Source organism: Labrus mixtus, chromosome 4 (assembly GCF_963584025.1).
Source record: "Labrus mixtus chromosome 4, fLabMix1.1, whole genome shotgun sequence".
Lineage (NCBI taxonomy): Eukaryota > Metazoa > Chordata > Actinopteri > Labriformes > Labridae > Labrus > Labrus mixtus.
The window spans coordinates 28,759,537-28,784,120 of record NC_083615.1 but is presented as its reverse complement, the minus strand read 5'-3'; the positions used below and the strand labels follow the sequence as shown (position 1 = coordinate 28,784,120).

The 24,584-nt window shown below is 43.0% G+C and overlaps 1 protein-coding gene and 1 long non-coding RNA gene across 2 annotated transcripts in view; one reads left to right on the top strand and one right to left on the bottom strand.

Moving 5' to 3' along the window:
- The window catches only part of kcng4a (potassium voltage-gated channel, subfamily G, member 4a), a 33,944-nt gene extending 20,084 nt beyond the window's left edge, over nt 1-13,860 (bottom strand). The window contains exons 1-3 of the mRNA XM_061036713.1: nt 13,346-13,860; nt 9,070-9,833; nt 8,300-8,941 (exon numbers count right to left, since the gene is read on the bottom strand). Coding sequence (XP_060892696.1) covers nt 8,300-8,941; nt 9,070-9,177 — 750 coding nt within the window. The 5' untranslated portion in view covers nt 9,178-9,833; nt 13,346-13,860. The remainder of the gene's footprint in view (nt 1-8,299; nt 8,942-9,069; nt 9,834-13,345) is intronic.
- Nucleotides 13,861-18,656: 4,796 nt separating this feature from the next.
- Nucleotides 18,657-24,144, top strand: LOC132973340 (uncharacterized). The gene is made up of 3 exons (XR_009672986.1): nt 18,657-18,849; nt 20,428-20,530; nt 21,279-24,144. It is a non-coding gene; the product is annotated as an uncharacterized LOC132973340 (long non-coding RNA).
- The last annotated feature ends 440 nt before the right edge of the window (nt 24,145-24,584 follow it).

Sequence of the window (24,584 nt, the reverse complement as noted above, 5' to 3'; positions counted from 1 at the left end):
CTCTGCTGCTGAACGTTTACCCTGAAGAGGTCGTCCTTTCACAGATTAAATTTGATAACAGACCAAAACACAGACCTCTTTAAAATGGCTCTAAGTGCTCTTCATACAGCCACCTTGTTGCTGTCATTCAGAAACATCATAATCATCATTCTTGGGGGTGGCCCTGTCTTTGGCCAACATGACTAGACACAGTGTCCCTGACTGGGTAGCTATTGCTCTTCTCCCACATGGTGGCAGGGCTAACGGTTCACATAAAAAAAAAGAAGGAATTTGGGTCTCTGACGGAAACAAAAACAAGCTGAAGGAAGCGCTGTTGAGTCAGTGTGAACACAGAGCTAAGAACAACAAATCCAGAGGGAGTTAGACTTCAATCTCTTTTTAGGATGTCATCCATATATTTACATATAGGGTACATTTGTATATCAACCAAACACTTCAATATCTAAATGTAGACACAACCGCCGCCTGACACCAGCCACCACCATCGGACTGTGTCGTCCCCACAACCACCGCTGTCCTCATTCATACACGGCCTGCTCCGACCTCCACCTCAGCTGCAAGGAAGTGTGGACAACAGGAACATGAGGAATACAAAGGAGAAATCCTTCCTGCATCTTATCCCACATGCTCTTTTTGTAAAGGGCCTCGAGATAGACTTGTTATGAATTGTCACAATACAAATCATGATTGATTGACATGTGGTATGGAGAGTTTGAGTTCTACCTCTTGGTGCTCCCTCTTCCCTAAGAGCTCCGGTAATGTTGCTGTGTCTCACACAGTCTCCTAACAGCTCCTCTGGGAGAGCAGATAAGGGACAGGAGAGAAAGGAGGCTTCACAGCTGGTTTAGTGTTTACGTCCTCCCCTCTTACTCTGTTTCTCTCGGTTATCTCCAACTTCTCAGAGACCCGGACTCCTCTCTTCCCTCCTTCCTTTTCTAATACATAATAAATCTTCCCTTCATACGTCAGAGGACACATTATCTCTGTCCCACTCTGCCCCTTTTTTTTTCTGTCTCAATAAACTAAGAAATCACTGGCCCATGTGTCCTCTGTATAATCACATACCCAAACACTTCTGATGGTTCAATAAGATTATCGACAAGCCTCTGCTTGAGAAGGAGTGGAGAGTCGATCAGAAAACGTGTCATAACTCACGGCCTGAAGCTTGAGTCGTGCAGGCTGTGACTCTTCTGTGCCTCTCTCTCTCTTACTCACTCGCCCTCTCAGGATACTCGTGATGGATGCCGTGGGACATAATTATTGAACAGCAAATCCTGCTCCAATTTATGGTATAAAGGATAGAAAATGGCCACTTCAATTACTCCTCAGGCCAGAAAGCAAGTGAATTAGCGAAAGGAGAGCAAATCTGAGGAGGCTGCCTGAAAATACTCCATCACCCGGTGAGAATATTAAAGACATGAATCTGAGCTGCTCTCTCTCTCTGAGGGTAAAACACTTTGATGTAAAGGAAGTAAATGAATGAAAATGACAGCAGAGAAAGTAGCTTTCCTCAAAAGTTTTACTCAGAAAGATATGCAAAGAAAGTGAGAGTATTGGATGTTTGACATTTAGACAGAATCAAGATGTAAACTCAGGCAGGTTATCAGAGTCCTGCTGCTTTCCAGAGAGAGAGAGAGAGAGAGATTTGAACGCCACACGCTCTGCTCTGTCCAATCCAAACACTGCTGCTATCTTTGTGGAGATTACTGGGGTCAGTGCTGGGTTAGGACAGAAGGAATAAAAATTCATCTCATGAACTACTTAGTATGTCCACTGCACTGCCAAAACACATGCACCCACCAGAGAGGAATTAAGTTCGGCAGCAAAGACAAGAGAGAGAGGAGAGAGAGAGAGAGAGAGAGAGAGAGAGAGAGGAGTTTGGTCCATAGGTTGACATTAAACATTTTGAGCAAGGTCATGGTTGTCATGGTCATGGCTGTGCATCTACTGGTCTCATGATTGGATTGATTATGCTGTCAATGATTCGATACCATGTTACATCAAGAAGCATCACGATGCATCCTCAATTCTCTTTAATACTGCACATGGCTACTTTTTCATAAATGAAGACAAGCAGTCAGATAAATATAAACTCCTTTTTCACTTTTTAGAAAGTCCTTTAGACATCAACATTGGAAACCAAAATAAATGAACGTTATAGGTAATGTATAGCTTATAATTGTAAGTCACTGTGTTCAGTTCTGATGATTACAAAGTTTTTTTTCTCTCCTGCGTTTTGATTTCAGACATCTGATTTGTGTTAAGTTGCTAAATCTGAAAACATCCTCGTTCCTGAAATGAATGTTTCACATTAAAAGCAGTACGACGACATATAGGCCGGGGGCTTTTATTGTGAAAAACCTGTCAGAATAGAATATTGGAATATTGACACTGGAATCTACACCAAACTGTAGATTATCTGTGTCACACACACATTCCCTACTTCCTACACACTATATAGTGATTTATATGTAGTGGAATATATAGTGCACTTACTCAGCAAAATGACACTACTCGCTCACTCGACGTCCGCTGACAGTAATGTCACTAAAACTTGCAGCTTAACTCCAACCGAGGATCAAAAACAGTAAACAACAACATGAATTTCAGTGATAACTTAAATTATACTGAATACATGTAAAATATTGAATTTTGTATTTCATAATGAAACATATTTTTGCACCAAAACTCTTAAGTTGTGCTCACAGACTCTGGTCTCGTGTCTATCATTATCAATGCTCCAAATATGAACTTTATTGGGTTTGTGTGTTCACGCTGGGAGCAGTCGAGTCAAACGCTCTCTGCTCGTAAACATCTTTGAATGCGTGATGGTATTTATTACTCGGATAGTGACCATCGGCTGTACACGACTTTTCACAATGCATTGTGGGATACAATGAGTGGACTATATAGGGGATGACCATGCTCACTCAGAATTCGGACACCTCTACAAAATTGCCTGTTCACTATATAGTGGATAAGGAGTGATTTCTGACACAGTTGTTCTTTGTTTAAACCTCGGGGGAAATCTGAGTTATAGCTTACAGCCTCAAAAACCTTGAATTCATTCAACTTATTCAAACTTCTTCTGTGTTCATGTTAGCCTACCCTGGCTTTGGCTCCAAGTATTAGTGTTGACACGGCCATTTTGCAGATGCAATATGCAGTCAAATACTGAAAGAGACAAGGTAAGCACGCTTTCCAAATATTCACATTTGTCCGTGATGATAAAAAATACCAAATCCTAACTTCAAACACCGGCAGCTTTCGAACTCAAGGACGATTTAATGCTTCTGTCAGGTGGGTCTTAAAATCCACAGGCATTCTGACGCCTTGATTTTATATCAATATTTCATGCATCTATTTGCATTTCTGAACCCCATTAAGGGAGGCTGTGCTTCCCGTCAAAATGCTGCAACTGTACACAGCCTGAAGGAATAATAATAGTGGCTGCAGATTTAAATTGAGAGTTTTATCATAAAGAGCAGAGCACTTATACAGCAGAGAGATACACACCCGCTGCCGAGTATGGAGGAGTGATGGAGGAGTTATTATCAGTGGGCCCGAAACTGAGCTGTGAGATAAAGGCCCCTCCCAGAGCGTTTAGTTCGCAGTGATGTGCTGTTTGATAGAGGGGACAACTGAGGACATGTGGAAATACATTACATCCAGATAGGCATAACGGGGAAATGAGGCAATTTTTATCTCTTGTTTTTTCTCACCAGAAACTCATTCTCATCCATTCTCGCTTTTTAATTCACTCCCTGAAGCATATTTCTCACTCCATCTCTCATTTTCTCTCTTTCCCTCACAGACATATCCTTTATTTGTCCTCCCTTTCCATCTTCCTGCTTTATCTTTCCTTTCACACCCCTAACCCAAACCGAGGCAGGCAGAGAGCGAGGTGAATGATGATTGGACGAGGGAATTTTGGCCCGCACTCCCGCACACAGCACACAGGGACAGAGACAAACAGCAGGGCCATGTGATTTAAAGATGACAGCGGTCCTGCTGCTCCTGCCCAGGCTTAGACGAACTCTGCCGCTTGAGTTCAGTAGTCAAACACACGAGAATAGTTTTGAAACTCAGGAGCATGCAGGGAGAAAAACACGAGGGCAGCAGATGGATTTGTTTACTTTTGCGGCCAGCTGCCCTTCTATTTCCAAGGAGCATCGACATGCAAAGAGATGCTTGGATGAACACACACACCGAATATGTCCTTCTAATCCACACTGTCCTCACAAGGAAGAGACACTAACATGAAAGAACAACACACACGCCTGCATAGATATTCTTTATGTACAACACAGGCAGTAGAGCTGAACGATAAATACTGGCTTTGCAATTTTAGGCTTTTGCAATATTTATTGTGATCTAAAAAAAAGGACATTAAAGCAGATAAATTATGTGTCTTTTTCTGTACATCAAACAAAATTATACTTTGTATTACTTGGATCTTTCAGTCATTTTCTGATATGAAATTTGAGCCTCCTCCTACTTTCTGTGATTCTAACTTCTAATTAAATGGAAGCTCATTCAATCTGTGATTGAGGGTTTGCCTAGATGTTGATATATGACAGACTTTCATCGTAGATTATTCCTGGAAACAAGAAACCAGAGGCGCTGCCAGTCAACAGGCAAGACAGACAACCACTTGGGGCCCCAGACCAGTAGGGGGCCCCTGAGGGCTCACAAACTGAAACCAAGCCAAACTAGCCCAAAATGTACAAATCGGAACACTGGCAGACATGATGGAGTGGTGATGAACGCTTGTTGGAGGCCCCCCCTAGTTGATTTTTGCCCAAGGCCCCAACAGACTCTAGATTCACCACTGCAAGAAACCTGCAGGTATAGGTTCACAACAAACCAGACAAGTCTTCCATCCTCAACACTATTGAATTGTTCAGCCGTACCAGGCAGTGTAACACCATAAATACAATATCCCTGCAAGCCACCGTGTCCTCACAAGGCTTGGATATGTCATCCACAACTAACAACATGCACACAGAAACACACAGCAGTATACAGTTTCACAAAAAATTATTTTCCCTGAAACACTCTGCTGCCAGGAAATCGATACAGTGTGATAATGGCAACTTTGTGTGTGTGTGTGTGTGTGTGTGTGTGTGTGTGTGTGTGTGTGCCTGCATGCCTGCGTGCATGCGTGTGTGTGTGTGTGACCCCGAGGGTGGACAGCTTGTTGTCTCCAGTGGAGCTCCACCTTCTTTGCACCTATGAGGACCGGCTAGATTTATAAGCAGGAAAGCCCAATTTCCTGTTCAGATCACAACTGAAATAGTAAAGCTATACATCAGGAAATACAATCCTTCTGCATTCTGCAACCCTCGTACTCTGCATCTGCAGCGTAGAAATGTGATGTCTTGTGAATGCTGCTATCTTATTCTTTTTTTGTGAACCTTGTCACTGCTGTCAGAGAATGAAAAATATAACCACGGTAGCATCTGGCTTCTTTGTGCTTGTTTTCCTATAAGCTATACATTAGTCTTATAGTATGCTTCAAAAGGTCTGTGAGACCATCACACAGTCATGCAGGTCCAAAGCACTCGAGGACGCTTTCCAGTCCTGTCCATCTGTGTTCCTATGACTTTCTACTGACTACTGGACTCCTGACAGGGCTCTTGAAATCCTCTCTTCAGCCTTTTACAACTCATCAAGCATTCTGCGACCGTCGCTCTCCTCCACCTCCTAAATTCTCCACGATCACACCCCCCTGCACACGGTCGTTTGGCTGCCTATGACTGCTCATATCAAAATCAATGCAGGGGTGCTGCCGCTGGCGACTTCTCAGCAGCTGTTGAACAGCTGCAGAGAGTTTTCCTGCAGCAAACCTGTCTCTCTTTGCATACAAAGCTCACTGTACATGTATTCCATTTCCAATTCAAGAGCCAGCAATCAAAAGCAAACAGGGGATGTGCTGCAGTAAGATTTAAGTTAAGAAGGGAGAACAGACTCGAGAGGAAAAGGGTGCAAAAGTCAGTGAGAACCGTATCAGTTACAGTGGATGAGTTTATTACTATTGTATGTGCATGTGACTGTCAGCATGTGTGTGTGTGTGTGTGTGTGTAGGCATGTGACTCCAGTGCAAGCATGTGTGTGCTTTACGCCTGCACATTATTGCAACTGGAAGTGTCTCTGCTGGTGCTGTCTTTTTTTTTTTTGTCTTTTGTCTGAAATACAGTAAGAGAATTTCATTATCCCCCCATGTTTACTGACAGATACTGGACAGGCCTCAGTGAGCAGCTCTGACTTCATTATCCCACGCTGCTATGGGTAGATACAGATCACAGGACATGAAAGGCTAAGACACACACACACACACACACACACACACACACACACACACACACACACACACACACACACACAGCAGCAGCAGCACCCCACAGGGATGTTTAAGAGGGTGTGACGACAAGGCTTTTTACATTTGAGCAGATTGAAGCCCAGCTTTTTGCAGCATCACAATTCCTTCATTGGTCAGAAATGAATTAAAAAAGGCTCTCACACATACTTTTTCTCACTTATTAATACTGACATCAGTGATAAAGTCAATGTTATATTTCAAAAACCACTGTCCAATAAGCATCAAGTTTGACCTATGAGCACTGTGTAATGACACAGATTAGAACTAGAACAAAAAGGATCACATCACTCCTATGTTAGCTCCCCTGCACTGACTTCCTATAAAATTCTTCTGCTCACCTTCAAAGCTCTTAGACACCATTAACTTAAAGAGCTGAAAAGAATAGTGGTGTATTACCCCTCAAGAACATTGCACTCCCAGAATCAGGCCCCTCTCCTTTGAAATCATCTGCTGGTCAGGGTCCAGGAGTTAGTTATCCTCTCTACTTTTAAGTGTAGGCTTAAAATTTTGCTTTCTGATAAAGCTTACACCGGCTCCATCAAGCGGTCCGGTACAGCTCGGGTGCCAAGGGTGCTAAAGGGTCCTTTGTTTACTGTGTCCCTGTTCTTTTTGAACGTTTAACTTACTTAATAGCGGGCTGCACTGTGTTGGGCTGCTATGATGTCACACTATTACAGCTGAAGAGGCTAGCTCCATCTGGCTTACAATCCGCTTACCAAATAAGGTTAGTACGGTTGGCTGTGGAAACCAGGCAAGTTCAGGGTTTACCTTACCAAACTGTACCAAACTGAGGCTTGTACCAGCCCCCTAGCTGCTCTAGGCTTCTGTCTCCCCATCTCCCTCTCTTTCTCGATCTGTATGCATTATTTCTAATACTGCATATCACTATTTTTAAATCTTCATACACCATTTACGTTGATAACCATATGTCTTGACAGGAGTCCCTGAGCTCCCGTGTCTTGTCCATTCCTCTGGATCATTGCTGCCGACGGCCCGCTGCTATAGGTCTGCCCGACTCCAACTGCTACAACTATTGATATTAAAGATGCATTTTTTTATGTATTTTTTTTTTTTTACGTCTTTAATCAGAAATAACAGTGGATGAAGTTGTAAAACAGGAGAGAGAGAGAGTGGGTAATGACATGCTAGAAAGGAGCCACAGGCCGAACTGGAAACCCGGGCCACTTACTCCAAGGACAACAGCCTCTGTACATGGAGCACGCCAACAGATGTGCCCACAAGGTAGTATTCTCAGTGCCCCTCCCCCCTTTCATTGTCTTTATGTTGATATACATTAGATGAATCAGTTAATTATCATATTTGTTTTTCCATTCATGTACTTTTTCAATTTTTTCAGGCATTAAAGCCATAAATCTGTTTTATTCATTGTGTTGTTGTTGCTGTTTGTTTTTCATTTTCCATCTCTCTTCCTGGAAGCCCTAGCCTCAGCAGACGGCTGTTCAACACGAGTCTGGTTCTGCTCAAGGTTTCAGCTTGTTAAAAGGCAGTGTGTACTTCCGATGTTGCCAAGTGCTTGGCTTATGATGGATTAATGTTGTATCTTATAAATAACAAAAGCAAGTGTACAGTCTGGATTTGCTTTTTTTCATCAAGTGTCTTGAGATAAAATTAGTTTTGACTTTTTGCGATACAAATGATAATGTATGTGTTGTTGATATTCTGTTTTTTGAGAAGGGAAAAACTAAAAAGAGTCTGCAGTAATCACTCACACCTCTTGTGATAAATCTTACTGACAGACAGGGTCGCTGTAGGCATCTTAAGACAAACCTTGAATGTATGGTCCCTGTTCAAGTTTAAGTGATATTACTGATTGATTGGTATCAGTTTGCCATTGGTCAAAGGCCCTGTGCTGCTTAACGCTACATTCACAGCATGCAAACTCTCAGGTTCACTCACCCTTTCTTCTTCCTCTCTCAGGTCTGGCATGGTGCTGATACACAAGCTGACAACGGTCACTGCAACCATGATCACTGACATGCAGGCAAAGATCTTCCCCGGTAAGCCAGACTGCGGATTCTCCACCGTATCTCTCAGCCAGTTCATCACCTTTCGATACCTGGTCTCTTCCACAGGTACACGCTGCATGGCGTTCCTCTGCCTGCACTCCTCCTCACGCCGCTCCAGCTCGTTCACCTCCTCTATGCGTGTGTACATCTTCCTCTTACAGCAGCGCTCCATGTACGTCATCTCCACGCCCCAGTACGTCAGCTCGTCGTGCAGGGAGAGAACGCACATCTCCCGCAGCAGGCGCAGTTTCCCGGCGGCCAGGAAGTTGAGGATGACCCTGAAGGCGGACGGCGAGCGGTCGAAAAAGAACTCCTTGTGGGCTTCGTCGTAGTCGTCGCAGACTCTGGCGATGTCCTCGGGTGACCGGCAGCCACAGAGACGGCCAAGACGTGTAAGGGGAAACTGCTCCAGGGTGCTCCAGGGGAAGGTGTAGCGGTTTCCCCCGACGTTGATCAAAGCCAGCAGAGCGTGGTCGATGGACACCAAGTCCTCTGGCCGTCGGATGAGCTGAGCCCTCTTGTAATACACACCCTGGAGAGTAAACATTAAAAAAAACTTTAACGCAAGCAGCTAAATAACAAAAATCTGTTATTAGTCTAAGCTGAGTACCCCGTCTGATTTGAACGATAACAATGGAAAGAAGAAATGTAGATTCCTACCTTGATGGTCTCAGTCTCGGGTATCTCTGTGAAGATGCGGTCAAGACTGCTGTCGTCGCTGACAGACAGATTGCTGAAGTCATGGTTGGCGTTGCTGATGATGGGCATGGCAGCATCTGGAAAGCAGGCTGCTCCAGACTGGGCAGCTCAGACCAGGTTACAAAGATAGAAAATGTCTGCGGATTGCACACGGCTAAACTTTCCAGACTGAGGACAAAGCAGTCCTCTCTTATCACAGTGTCCAACGACTTCTGTTAAAACCTCCACATGAGAGAAGCTTTCCTTCCACAGTCCAGGTCTATTATAGACTAGCTGAGCATAAATATGGCTGTAGTTTTCAGTCTTTTTGGTCTCAGAAATCCTCATATCAAGCAGTTTTCTTCACAGCGACAAAAGAGCTATGGCTTTGGATTCTGACCAGCACAGCAAAAAAAAGCCAGAAAGAAGAGAAATGGAAAATGACAGTACACCTCTTGTCACATACGTATGTGGGTGAGTTTTGACATTGCTGTCAGACGTCCACAACAGACTCATTAAGCATATCAGGATTTGGTACAGATCAGTGGATAATCCCAGTCTGAAACCATGGTATGGAAAAGGAAAGCATGAACAGAGGGAGTGATAAAGGATTGATCAGCGACTGATGACTGCAGAGGAGGAGCTGGATGACTCAAGGAGCCAAATCTGTAGCACTGAGGTGTCCAGGGACTGAGGGGGATCCTCTGAGTCTATGCAGCAGGATTAGGCCGGGCATCATCCAGGCACTGAGAAAAGAGAAAGAGAGAGAGAGAGAGGGAGGGAAATGTCAGAACAAAACTAGGATAGACTGAGATTAAGGTAGGGATGTTACAACAGAGCAGACATTGGAAAGAGAATACATAAGAAATAGTGTGAATACAGAAAAAGGTAAGGGGGAATCAGAAAGTGAGACTGCAGTGCTGTAGGCTCCACAACCCCATTTGACTTCTTCTAGTAATAAAGGAGAACAGACAGACACATTAACTGTGCTGTGGTCTGAGCTGGTCAGTGTAGGACTGGAACGGTTATCAAAGGAATTCACACTCTAGTTAACAGCCAATAAGAACAATTGCCAAAAGAGGATTGGTCGATAACATGTATAAACGTGTAAGTCTCTCCAAAGCTCAGAGTAACTCACACACAACTGTGCTGATTGAAGGATATAAGGGGTCATATGATTTTGGCAAACGTTTGGGACTATTGCTGCATTCATGTGCTCCTCGGATGGCCCCGATTTCCGGGTTGGTAACTCTTCCGACTTCAGTGTGTTCACATGATTTCAGTTCCGCAAGTCGTAATGTTGTAACAACATCGATAAACAGCGTGGATGCTACGAAGATGTGTGAATGTCTCTGTAACAATGTTATGTTCCAGCAAAAAAGTTGATGTGCAATATGTGAATCAATCAAAAGTATCTTAACATTAGCAAAACATATTTTACCCCCCATGCAATGACGATTATGACATCAAGTCGGCATGTCAGGCACCTAATTCTTTTCAGAGTTTCCGGGTTGTTGTTCCAACTTGAGCAGGCGTTCATGTGCATTGTACAAATCGAAAACTAATTTTTTCGATGTGTCCGACACCACATGAATGCACCATATGTCCAATCTGATTGGCCACCCGATGTGCCACCCAAAATATGATTTTGTATTTGCATTGTCAGAGGCGGGACTTGTGTTAAAATTCACTATTCAGGCTGTTTTGCCTGTTAGTACTTTGAATAGTAAATCAATACTGTGCACATCTTTATTTTGTAACAACTTAGAAGTAGAAGAGGAATGATCCAAAAAAAATACAATAAACATTTCCTGACTCTGTTCAGCTGTTCTTCAAATAAAGGCAGAAAGGCCCCAAAATAGTGAGGTTAGCCACCTAGCCCCCAATATTCCTTTGTATTCTGAATGCATACATGTCTTTTTATATGTTCCTTATGTTTGTAAGTGATGTAAGATGTGACAATGTCCTGTCTATTCTAATGATAATAATAATAATAATAATAATAATGAACATCCAATAAGAAAAGCCTGGTGGGATACTTAGTACGGGTGATTGAGATTTCAAGAATTAACGGCAGAAAGAACATTCAGGTCTGTGGTGTTATTCACACTAAGAGAAAGTTATTGGTTGTTTTAGATGGGCAGCCGTCCCAGTAACAGACACTGAATCACTGAAATGTTTTTTCTTGGCTATACTATCACCTCAAAACTTATTGGCACAGTTTGTTGTTGCGGCTGCCCAGAACGGTTTTCGCACAAGCTTTAAATAGTGACTTGTTTATTTCTCCAGGGTTCAATAATCACATTATCTGATCTTACTGCTGCTGCGTCTAACCTTCAGTTTGACTTCATTTCTACTGCAGACTTACCTTAGCATGCTTCAGACAAACAGTGGAAACCTTTTCCCTCAGTACATTTTGACATTTTTTTCGCTGTCATGAGGAGGAAAACCACATTACTATGAATCACTACACAAAGGATTCATTAAGCTAACCATGCACCTGCTTTGCTGATATGACATATCAAACTGTGTGCAGTGAAAAGGGTTACACATTCTTACCACTGACAGATAGCAGCACACTGAACCAGCACCAAGACCTTTAGAGATAAATGCCACTCTGAAAGCTGAGGGTAGGGGAAACATCTTTTGGTACTCTGACTGGTTTGGTGGCAAATGATGAAAGAACAAGGCTTAGGCATAAACAGCTGGACTCATCCTTTGGGACTCATTGTTCTGCTGCTCCGTGCATCCAGCTACTATAACAATAAAGCTGACTTACATTTTGGGTGGCTGCCCTGCCGATTTCTCCTGCCAGCTTTTGTTGTGAATTTAAAGCTGTAATAGATTTCCTACACCTGGCAGCGCAATTCAGGTGAGCCAGGATCTCCAAGGGAAAATCAGGGCTTTTCTAAATGCATGAGTATGTACATGTTTCCCCTGCACTTATTCATACATCACTCATCAGTCACTGTGACTCGCACTGACTCCCCACCCCGGAGTCAGAGGTACAGTAGCACTTCTATTCTGCTGACTACAGCCTTTATGACATAATATTATCATCACAGTCGAGATTGTTCTGCTGGGTCTTTATCTACAGTAACCACAGCCTTATTAAATGTGTGAGTGAACAGCACAGACAGTTTGAAGCATTGCACCGCACCAACATGCATCACTAATTCAGATCCAGGACAATCCGATCCTGTACTGGAGGAACCAATAAATCACTTCTGTCACCGTGCTGGGGTTTCATTTCCACCTCACAGAGGGAGGAGCGTGTGATAAACTATTTATTAATCGATTTGTATTCCCTGTGGATGTGGCTGGTTTTTCTTGGTGGAAAGTTAATTGAAGTAGGTGTTTTTTTTTAGCAGCTCACTGGTGTTCTCTGCTTCGCTCGACCCCACTCTGGTTCTCCACAGGGCAAAACTGACTGACAGGAGAGAGAGAGAGAGAGAGAGAGAGAGAGAGAGAGAGGATGTCTGCAGGAGCTAAAAGTAAACTGTTTTCTTTTTATCTGGAGTTTGATTAGATGTGAAGGTTGATTTATTTTTTGCAGAATAATTGACAAAGTTATTTTAAATTGTATCAAACTTAATTTAAGTTTTATGCAAACATGGCCAAGTAGCCTATGAAAAAAGCAAATCAATAAATGTTTTCTTTTTTTGATTTATTTTTGATTACATTGGGATGTTTTGTTTGACAGACTCATACTGTATTCAGCATTCACTCAGAGCTTATATTATATTTATGGCCAAGTCGACAGTGACTGTATTTGCCAGGAGCGGGTGGAGGGACTCGAGTTGCTCTCTCTCTCTCTCTCACGATCTCACCAACTTGCCACAGCAGGTTACCCGTACTTGTTAAGCGCCCTCAACGAGCTTCCTCTAAACAGGCTTGATTAATAGAGGGTATTAATTAAGTGCTCATTACACAAATCGTGTAATGATGTCGTGGAGAGGAAACCTGTAATGGGACGCGTCAGGTCAAATCCTTTCTCGAGGGTGAAGTCACACATCACTACAATGTTACTTAAATGTTTTAAATGTCATGCAATCATGTTTTTAACTTTTTGTGAACACTGATTTATAAACATAGTTAAAATGTGTCCCATCCTACAGTATGTTGCAGTGTATGCAACATTTAGATACACCAGCATCCTTCCTTAAAATACCGTGACAACATTATAACTTCATACAAAAAAATCAGCAACAAACACGAACCACAGCGGCGTCATTATAACTTATGAGGTGCAGCTTACCATCCAGAGCCCCCTACTCCTCACCAGAGCGCCAAATGGTGACACATTCCGTTGCAATTCCTCGCAAATCCTCCGATCATTCAACACCAAATCCGGTTGTCAACCGTTGCCAGTCGCCACATGGTGTAATAACAGGGATGCATCTCCTGCGTCCGCATCTTCCCAGTCCGTGGAAGGCGCGCAGAGAGTCTGAGCACACTAGTGATGGAGGCGGCGGGTGACGGTTTGGTGCGCTGAAAGTGTCCCGTTACAGCTCAGTTAGTGCTGCTGCTGCTGCTGCAGGAGGAGGAGCAGGGGAGGGGGAATCAGAGCCGCGGTGCGCAACAGAGAAGACTACCGGTACTCAAGTTCAAGTTTACGCGTGAAGGTATAAACAGGCGCAGTGATGACGAGGAGTAAATTAAAGATAGATGACATTTTACCAGAGCTACATGTGCTGTGTGGCTGACAGTAACTCACTCCCCATTCCCTCTGCGATTATATGAATTTCAAGGACACTGAGGAGACGCTCTCATCCATGTTTCCTACCCTTATCGCTTCACTCGCAACAGGGGGCGCGGTTACCTCCCAAATTACATTTTAAGGCTGAGTCTGCAGGGAGGGATCTGAGTCGATTCTCACATACAGTTTGAGAATGATGTCAATACGCCTTTTAAATGAGCAGCATGGAACAGGAAACAATCACTTTTTGTTTACAAAAAGTATAGATCCATATGCGACCAGTGGTCTGATATTTTACCAGGCTATAAGTGTTTAAACTGGATGTAATATGAAGACGATACACACATTTTGTCATGGCTCTCTCACTCACCATTCACCCACCTGCCTTCCTGCTCAGCCATCTGCCTCAACCTGCTCTCTGGACTCAAAACTGCTCAGCCACACTCACACCCCTACTCTGGTCTGGTCAGCCATCATCCCCTTCACTCTGCTAACCTCCAGAATCTTCAACCCATCTTCATCTCCATTTGCCACAATAAACCTCATTACCAATCAACCCCGCTGTTTATGTGTCCTGCCTCTGGGTCCGAAATTCACTGGTCGTAACACATTTTATTGGTGTAAATGTAACTTAACAGAGAACATTCCGGTTATTACTATTATTACATTAATGTTTTCTGTTGTCCTTTTTACTGCAAAGCTAACTGATTTTGGGAACATGGCTGCAAAGAGCTAAAACGTGTAAGTCAGCTACTTACTTGGAGAAATCAAGAATGTAGGCTTGCAGCACTTTTCGTACAAATTAGTAAATTTGAAATAATGAGTTAGTACTTAAAGTCTTTCTATGTGATTTTCACACTTAAATATAATATAAATCAAGTATATCCTCTGAAAATAACTCTGTGAGTCATGACTGTCTACAATGGGTGTAACACCTGAGTCCCACTGTCTGTGATGTTTTCAGAGTTTTCAGAGTCCTATCTTCACTTTGTTTACATCGCCCGGACGGCCGGCTGACTCCTCCCCTCACGTATAAAAGTTGTTTAATTGAGGGACTAGAGAAAAGAAGAATAACATACTGTACTCACTGCTTAACTGTGTTTCTAGATCACGCTCATTTCAGGTAAATTTACATGCAGTGTGAAGATACGAGCATAATAAAGACTGCTAGCATTAGCATGCTAACACAACAATGCAGCGCGAGTTGTTTTGGTTTCATGCTGGTGCTCAAGGGCGACATCTGCTGGATCAAAAAATCACATATTAAGCCTTTAAGTGAAGAATGTGCAGAAGGCTGTAAACATAAATACAGCAGAAATCAAGTATATCCTAAATGTCTCTCTGAGTCATGACTGTCTACAATGAGTGAGAAGCCAGAGTCCTGCTGGCTGTGTTGCTATAGGAGCCATGTTTACATCATGTTTACATGGACGGGACGGCCTTGTGTATAAAGCTGTTTTAGTCAAGGACTAGAGAAAAGAAGAATAACATACTCACTTCTTATTTGGATGTCATGTAAGTGTCTTTATAGAACGGTCATTCTGTGTCATTTTATGTGCAATGTGAAGCTAGTTAACCAAAGAGCGCTAACATTAGCCTGCTAACACAACAATGCAGGACACAGGCAATCATATCGAGCAAAGGACAATTCCGTCCGTCGCTTGCGCTTAATGGTGCTTAATTATGATGCTTTCTAATTGATAACTCCTTCATGTGAACGCGAGTGGAGAGGTGTTGGAGGTGTGTCGCTGGAGGAGAGTGGAGGCTTCAGAATAGAGGAGGTGTCGCCAAACAGCAGTTTGTTTGGGTGTTAATGCTGGCACTCAAGGGCGATATCTACTGGATCAAAAAGTCGCTCATTCTTCCTTTATTGTTTGTTTTCATGAATATAAAATGAAAAGTTGGATGTTATATTCAATAGCAGTGTCATGCAAAGCCCTTGTAGGATCAGCCTGATGTGTGTGGCAGGACACTGAAATAAAGACAAAATGAACACCAAGGATGCCAGAGAAAATAGAAGTAGAAAGGGCAGTGATAAATCTCTGTGACACCCAACAGCTGGTCAAACTAGTTGCTGTTTTTCAAGTAAACAGGCCTCGGTGTTCAGCCCGGACTTTGAACTCCATGACTGGTCCCATTTCAACACCTGCTTTTACATCATACCTACCTCCGCAAGGCTGGAACTAAACATTTCAACCATGCAGGTGAAAGTTCTTCACCTGCAAGAAAAATTGTCATTATGCTTGCAGATTTGTCTGCGTCGCTGGCCTCTTGCATCCACTTTGTCCTTGAGAGGCAGCTCATTAGGTTGCCTTCGCCTGAGGGAGGGAACTGCTAAAACAAGCAAACACTTTGTCCAGGTCCTTACGTCTGCTAACGGAGCAGACAACACATTAGTGAGGGGAGAGATGGAAACTGAAGAGGTGGGGGTCACAGTGTGTGTGTGTGTGTGTGTGTGCTGAGAATGTACATGTTCTGCTTATTGAATCCCTCCATCACTATTCATTAACCTGCAGTGCAGCATATGCCCGGGGCTGGTTAGTGTATGCAACATGAGACTGATCACACACACTGGCTATTAGTTTTCACTCTTTTTTTCATCTCACAAAGGAGACAACGTTTCGGTCACAGCTGAATGGATTATGTGCCCTGCAATCTGCCTCACTGAGACAGTAATGCAATATGCCTTTTTAATTCTGTCTGTCATTTTCTCATACTCTATCACACACATACAGACAAACACACACATACACACACACACACACACACACACACGCGCGCGTCTGGATTTTTCACAGTTGGTAGATGGGGAACATCTCCGACGTTGAAAAAGCTAACTTATTTATGTGTTTACCACCTCAAGCACACTCTCTGTGTCCCTGCCTTATTATAGTTTATTAATCTCACACACACCCATACCTGCAGCTGCTAACCATCCATCTCACACACACCGCCATGCAGTACAACAGACGACAGCACACACACACACACACACACACACACACACACATCAGAAAACAAACACAGATAGCTGCAGCCTTGTTGGTACTAATAGCAAGCCTCAGTCTGGAGGATTAAGAGTTTAATCCCTCACAGGCGAGAGGGGCTGAGATGAGATCGCAGCAGCCGGCGTGCTGGGGTCTGATGAGCCGGGGTGGGAGGTGTGTGCATGAGAAGATCAATGAGTCACTCAGCTATTTAAAAACTGTTTGAACGAACACTTTCACACTGATGGCCACCTGAAGGTCCTGCCAGATGGTCCTGTCCAACTTTCCCTCCCTTTCACCTCAGAACTCTCTTCTCTTCTGCCTCTCCTCTGATTTCTTGGTTTCTCTCTCGCTCCGCTCTCTCTCTGATTCTCTTTCCAACCCTCCCCTAGTGAGACATGTTTGATCTCAGCACCAGCAAGTTTTGATCAGGTTAATTGCTCTCTCAGCGGACGTTGTGAATAGACAGATTCACACATGCCGCACAGTGTGGAATAGAGATAGGGGAGGGGGAAAGAGAGCAGAAAAGGGACATAATCATTATAATGTAACAGAGGAATTGAAAGGATTGAAAGAATTTGATGGCATAGAGAAAAGTCTTGTAGAAGAGATGGCAAGGTGGGAACATAGGAGCTGGGTTAAAGAGGAGAGGACAGGTTGATCAGCAGGACAGTGACCACATCAGGTCTGTTTGTCCCGCTTAAGCACGATTACCCCTCCCCATTCCCCCGCTGGCCTGCACTCACACTGCTCCAGGACTAACCGGGCCTGAGCCGGTTACCTCTTGTACATACTGTCTTAATACAACACATGCATGTCTCTACGTGATCATGACACGTCCTTAGTTTACAAGACAGACGGAATTGAAATAACTAAATAAAAGGGATGTGCTGTCAAGTCAGCGTCAACACATCGGAGAACAACACAGAGAACATGACACATACTTTACTGACTTTGTGGCTTATTTTGAGACATTTTAGTCGGATACAGTCAGAACACTCCGGGATTGCAAGATAATAAAGGCTGCCAGCGTTGTGTACCTGTGCTTGTGCTTGTGTATAAACTATACCATGCTGAAGCACACCTCTTCCAAGCATGCCAGGGCCAAGGAAGTGTACCATGCTTGAGCACGGATCGGAGCACTGGCGCTAGTCAGGAGGTTCGGGAGGACTGCTCTGGAGGTTCTCCTGACCTGGCTGTTCACACATGCTACTCACAGCTGGAGACTATCTCTGTCAGACGGGAGGGGGGTCTCCAGCAGCATGTAGCAGATGAAGTAACATAGTCTGCTACACAACACTATAATGACAATATCTGCCTTTCTATCAATGCTACGTGTAGTTCAACAGAATCACAACAACAACATACTGTACATACATAATGCAGCCGTTTAATTATGTGCACAGAGATAGTAGTGGTCGCTTACAGACACTCTATGCACCGTGCAGCAGTCACAGTATAGAAACATCACCGCCCCCCCCCTCCCTCCCTCCCTCCTATTGGCTGAGTTGAATTCTTTGGAGAATATCCTGCTGCATTCTCACATCAGTCCACTCAGACCTGCTGCGGGAAAAATACAAGGGGTCTTGCAGGAGAAACTCCGGGCGAAGTCTGAGCGAAAAAATTGACTGTTTGCATTCACACATACAGCTCCTTCGGAAAATATATTGAGGTTTTCATTAGATTTCTGCAAGTGTGAAAGTACAACAAGTCTCTCTACTTGTGTTTCCTTATCGCTGTGACGCAGAATAAAACCAGTTTAGGCAGATAACTCAAATAACACCACGAGACAACACAGTCTTAATAATCGTGTGTATCAGGGCCACACCCTTTCTTCTCAAAGACGTTCTCAAAGGTCAAACGCATTCCTTTTCTAGGTGGAGGACCTATCAGCTACACTTTGAGGAAGTGTGTCCTTCTTTGCTGCTTCATGCTGTCAGACTTTTAAGTGTACGGCTGCATGACCTGACAAGTTGGGAATTACTAACTGAAAGTTTGTTCTGGTTCAGAGTGTTTGTGGCGATAAGTCTCATGATGAATCGAATGGAGAAACTGCGGTTGGAAATACAGGCTGAGGTAAGAAGGCAGATGCAACAGGTTGGAGTTAGACAGACGCTCCTTACGCCGTATTTGAATCTTTTTTGACTATCCCTAGCTGTTAATATCTAGATAATTACAGGAGGACCGCTTCGGAGATTCTCCCGACCTAGCTGTTCACATATGCTCCCCACAGCGGGGGGGGGGGGGCGTGACGTAAAAAAAACAACGCAGAAGTAGCGGCCGAAGCAACAGAGTCCGCTACACGACGCTATAATGAGAATTTGCCTTCATATCAGTGCTATGTGTAGTCCAATGGAATGACAACATCCACAAAAGAGAGGAGAACAACATACTGACGAACAGAAAACAGAATGCAGACGTTTAATTACGTGCACGGAGATCGAAGTGGTCGCGGGCAGACACTTTAAACAGTCACTGTATATAAACTCCATTCTCTTCTCACCTCGAGGTGAATCCTCCGGAGTATATTCGGCCGCGTTCAGACATCAGCTTACTCTGACTTTCTGCGGATGAAATACTAGGGGTCTGGAGGAGAAACTCCGGGTAAAGTCCGGGTAAAAAATTTGCCTGTTTGCAAATCTCCAGAGTTTTTCAGGAGATTTCCGTATGTGTGAAAAGGGTTCCTGTAATGTCTGTTTGTCAGTCTGTGGCACTGACACACAGTAAAGTAACTAAAAACAATATGTCAGCTGTACAGATCCAGAGTTGTTATGCAACACACCATTATGTGATATAATCAGCTGGCCATATTGTATGTTAACATAGAAAAGTGTTTACGAGGTCAATGAAAACATGAACATCCTGATTACCTGCAGCTTCTTTACCAACTGTTACTTTATCAAACAAAAACAAACAAACATCCATTGTCTGTAAAGAATATGATAAATACATCGACATTGGAGGCTCAGTTGCTGCTCCCGTTTGGAGACAGACTTGGGTCTGGAGCCTAAGTACAAATCATTATCTAGAAATTGGTCTGGGGACTGGAGACTGGTCACTTCCTGAGGACTGCCAAAAGGCCCTTGAGCAAGGCACTAATACCTCAACTGTTCGGGCGCTCTTTCTTGTGCAGCCCCTCACGCTGACATCTCTCCATTAATGCATGTCCATTGGATTGTTTGTGCATGTGTATTTGTTTATTCCTGGTCTGAATATCCAATAACAGTGTGAAAAACTGGATTTCCCCTAAAGGGTTAATAAAGTAGGTCTTGTTCTTCTTCTAAATAAAAAGTTAAGTAGATACCAGGATCACTAGTTTTTTAAACAAATTATTAATAATGTTGGCCCACAATGCCGTTCAAATGATGTGTCTAAACTGTAACACTAGCTAGACCAGCACAGTGAATTCATAGCATCTGGTAGGGGGAGCTAGAAGTGCTTTTTGTTTGCTTACCTTTACATTAGTCAACTAGTCTTAATCAAAATTTCTGTTTAACCGACTCAGATATTAGTCGCTGTGAACCTCCCTGTAACATGTTACTTCATTGTTCATCACAATGTCTGAATCCCTTAAAGGTGAGACAATTGCAGACACGTACACTATGTATGTGACAACCTTTATTAATCAAGGTTTTATTTTCTGTGTTTATCCAGCTCTTGGAGCTCCTCATCTTGCTGGTTCTGGCTGCAAGTTGTTGTGTTCTGGACATGCTCTTACACGCTCACAAACGTTTCCTGCAGGTTGTTGGCATCCAAGGTAAAGATAATTTATTATGTCATGCAGTTCCCATAGAACATTCGGCTCAAGTTAGTTGCAATTTGTGAAATAAATATGTAATGTGAAAATATCAGTGTTCATAAACAGGTTAGTCCTTTCTTTCAACTAACTCAGCAAAAATTCCAAACTAATGTATTTCATTCATAGTTAATGCAGGAAAACCTTAGTATAGTCAATAAACTCAAACCTTTTACTGACAGTCAGCATGACCACAATTAAGTAGTTTGAGCTTCAGGCCCCCCTCTCATCAGGAGGTCGCTGCCAGTGTTGAGCATAATGGCATCACAAGAGTACAGCTAAAGGAGAACCAACAGATTTTTCCCACTGAACAAATTACTTTGTGTGGTCTTAAATACACTTAAGATCCAAATTATCTGAAATCTGAGATCCAAAATAAAAGTCATTTTTTTTTAATTTTGACTTTATTAAAAATGTTTTAGTTAATATATTTTGAGACTTGTGCATCTGCCATCCTTATTGGATGTTCTGCTCTAAGATCATTTAAAATAACACTGAGTATCACTTTAGCTCGTCCCGGTGCTGACAGACATGAACCAATAATCTTGGCCTCAGTCCCTCAGATTCAGAGTCATTTTAATGCACCACTTGAAGCATTGCCAGGAAGGTAATGCCTTAGAATGAAAATGTTATAGCTTTTTGCTTTTACATGAAACCTTTTTCTCATTCCTGTTAATGATACAAGCTTCTCACCTGCATGTCTCCACAGCCGACCTTCAAGACAAAAAAATTACAATAGATCAGGTCACATCAGTTGTCCTGGATGTTCTTCTTCTTTTCCTTTGCTACAAGATGATCAACTTCATCCTTCTGCTGGTCACCTTCTTTCTTAGGTGGCTTGTGAATGTTAGAGCGGCTTTGTTTGTTCCTGTTTTAATCCTGAGTGGCCAAAGTGTCAGCTTAGAAGCTATGTGTACAATACTGGTGTTTGCAGTGAGTGTCTGCATCCTTCATTGGATTTGGAAACGAGAAAGGGACACAGCCATGGATACCCGAGTTATTCAACTTGAAAAGGAGGTGAATATGTTATATCAATGGAGGTGAACAGATGAAGAAGCAGATTTGGTATTTTGTGCTCCTGTCTTATAGACTTTTGCATATTTAGTTTTTAGCGCTCTTAGGGCCAGATTTACTAAAGGTTTGCGTGTCTTAAAACGTGTGCAAACTTGATACCAGCCGCAAAAAAAGTGCTATCTGATCTACTAACGGCAAAGGATTGCGTCTTCCATATGAGCAAAACAACGCTCATTGTCCATTTAGTACGTTTGCCTTAATGAATATGCAATATGGGGCATTTCTGCCCTAACGTGCAAAATACTGGGAGGAGAAAATGAAGGAGAAAAAGGAGGAGACATAGGCACAATCAAAGAAGGCATACAGATCGCGTTTTTCCCCACACATGTTAACATGTTTGGAATGACAGCAGGAAACACCATGATTAAACTATATTGTTGCATATTTATAGCCAACAAAACTGAACATTCACAGCCTCTGTATTCTAAAGAATTTCAACATTTACATTTATGTCTTCCTATTTCCCTCTTTTCACCAACATTACATTTTAAACTGGGATTTTCTTTTTCTCGGGTTGCGCGTCTCTCCCCCAGATCGCCCCCTCTGGTACGCTCCTCTCCATAATGCGCGCGTCTCCTTCCTCTAAAGCCCGCTGCTGCTACTCTGTAGGATGCTTGGATTGGGGTACCTCACCACTGCTTGTACCCCCGTCTTCGATATCTCTTTCCAGGACATTTATGTCCGATCAGACACAGCGCTGGCCAGCTGTCTGGTGCGCAACAACGGCCCGAGTGTCACGCCTGAGCGCCACAGAGGACACAGCTCGCACCTCCTGCACAAAGTATGACAATTCATTCTTAAGATTAAGGGAAGAAAAGAGAGGCCCTGTTTAATAACGAGGTTAAAGAAGTCAAATTTTCTTTTTGTAATATTCAGATTTATCTCCTATAACTCAAAAATATTGTGCGTTTATTTGCCGCTTCCAATGATACCTATTTTATGCTAGCAGTCGTCCTGCTTTCCGTCCAAACTCTCCATGATGTAAACCAGTAGAACACGCAATAACCTAACTTAAATAGTACCGCCTCCACAAGGTTTGCACATGGTGTCATTCACGCAAACTTTCTTAGTAGATCACCTGCAAATCGCACTTTAACCAAACGTGCAATTTGTTGGAGTGAACACGTAATTTAGCACTCTTTACTTGGGATCTTAGTAAATCTGGGGGGGGGGGGGGGGCTGGAGAGCCCGCACCAGAACTTCAGTGACCTTCCGGTTCCCAACCCAAGTCCCTATACAGCTGCCCCATATTGCATTCATAACAGTTGTTTCTTAATTTGGATGCAACCAATATAGTTCACATTCAGTCATAGGATTTCATTTGTTTTAATGGTTGAGTAAAACCTTTTTTGACCCTTTGTTTGTTTACCCTGATCCTCTGACAAAAGGCCCGCTGCCATTCAAAGATAGACTTTTAAGCCCTGCCTCAGACTCATGATTTCCAAAAAATTATCTGTTTCTCTTTATTTGAATTGCTTTTTTCAAGATAATTAAATTCTAAATTCTGTTAAGTTTGTATTCAATTCCCCCCCCCCCCCCCCCCCCCCCCCCCCCCCTTTGTGTTTATATTGGACTAGTCCATTGTGTATATAACCCCACTTGTGTAAGTTGATGTTAGGTCTGTTTGTTATGTTTGTTTTGTAAGGTTGAAGCATTCCTTATTCTATAAGTTGACCTCTTTTTGATTTTGGGCCCTTTTTTCCCCCTCACATTTTTGGTATGTTTACATTGATCAATTTTGTTACTGATTTTCTCAACTTAATTAAAGTAAATTTGCTCTTTATTTACACCTTTGTCCTTTGCCTGATTGCTTGGTCCCTTACATTTACCTACAGATCATTATTTATGTATTTGGACTCTACAAGGGACGGTACACCAAAACTTCAGCTAAATTCCGTCAAGAACCAAGATTCATTTGGCTCGTTTGCCTACTTCTCAATTAGCCGGAAGTTAGTTATAGTCTGTATTTCCAATATGGTGACGGCCATTGTTGGGCTTCAAAACAGCTCTTCCTAAACCTTCTAGTGACTTCACTGACACTATACATGTATGTTTTGGAAAACACAAACTATTTGGAAAAATTCACGGGAAAAATTGTGACTTTAAAGGAAGATAAGAATGTGCGACATTTTAGACACGAATAAAGCAGAAATCAAGTATATCCTCTGTGAATGTCTCTCTGAGTCGTGACTGTCTACAATGAGTGAGAAGCCTGAGTCCCGCCAGCTGTACAACCTTGGGTATAAAGCTGTTTTAGTCAAGGACTGGAGAAAAGAAGTATCACATAGTCTACTCACTGCTTATTGGGATTGTGATGTATCCACTGACTGTAAATATTAATGGATGAAGCCTGAGTGACGTCAGGGGAACTCCGGAGGCTCTGGAGGCTCATCGGCAGCTGCCGTCATGCATGAAATCCTGTCTCAGTTTAACTTTCAGTCAACCTAACGACAGGCTGAGAGCTGGAGCAGAGGCGGGTTTGAAGCCTCTTGACCAACCATTACATCACGCCCACCTGTCAATCATGTCAGCTACTATGGATAACACATATCGTTTTCAAAATCAAAACGGAGCCCTTTAAAACAAATTCACCCCCGTACATTGTGTGCCAGGTACGACAATAACTAATCAGACCTATTCTTTTTTTATACCAGGAGGTAAACATGTTTATTTATGCTGTAAAAATGGCTTTTTTGCCTGTTGTGTGCGTGTGACTTCTGGTGTTCCTGGAGCCAGCCTCAAGCCGACACTCGAGGAACTGCAGCAGTTTGCATTCCACATTGGCTTCATTCAAGACCGGAGGTTACACCTGGGTTGGAGGTGAGTCACTGGAGGAGAGCGGAGGCTTCAGAGGTGTCGCTAAACAGCAGTTTGTGTTGGTTTAATGTTGTTGCTCAAGAGCGAAATCTACTGGATCAAAAAGTGGCACATTCTTCCTTTA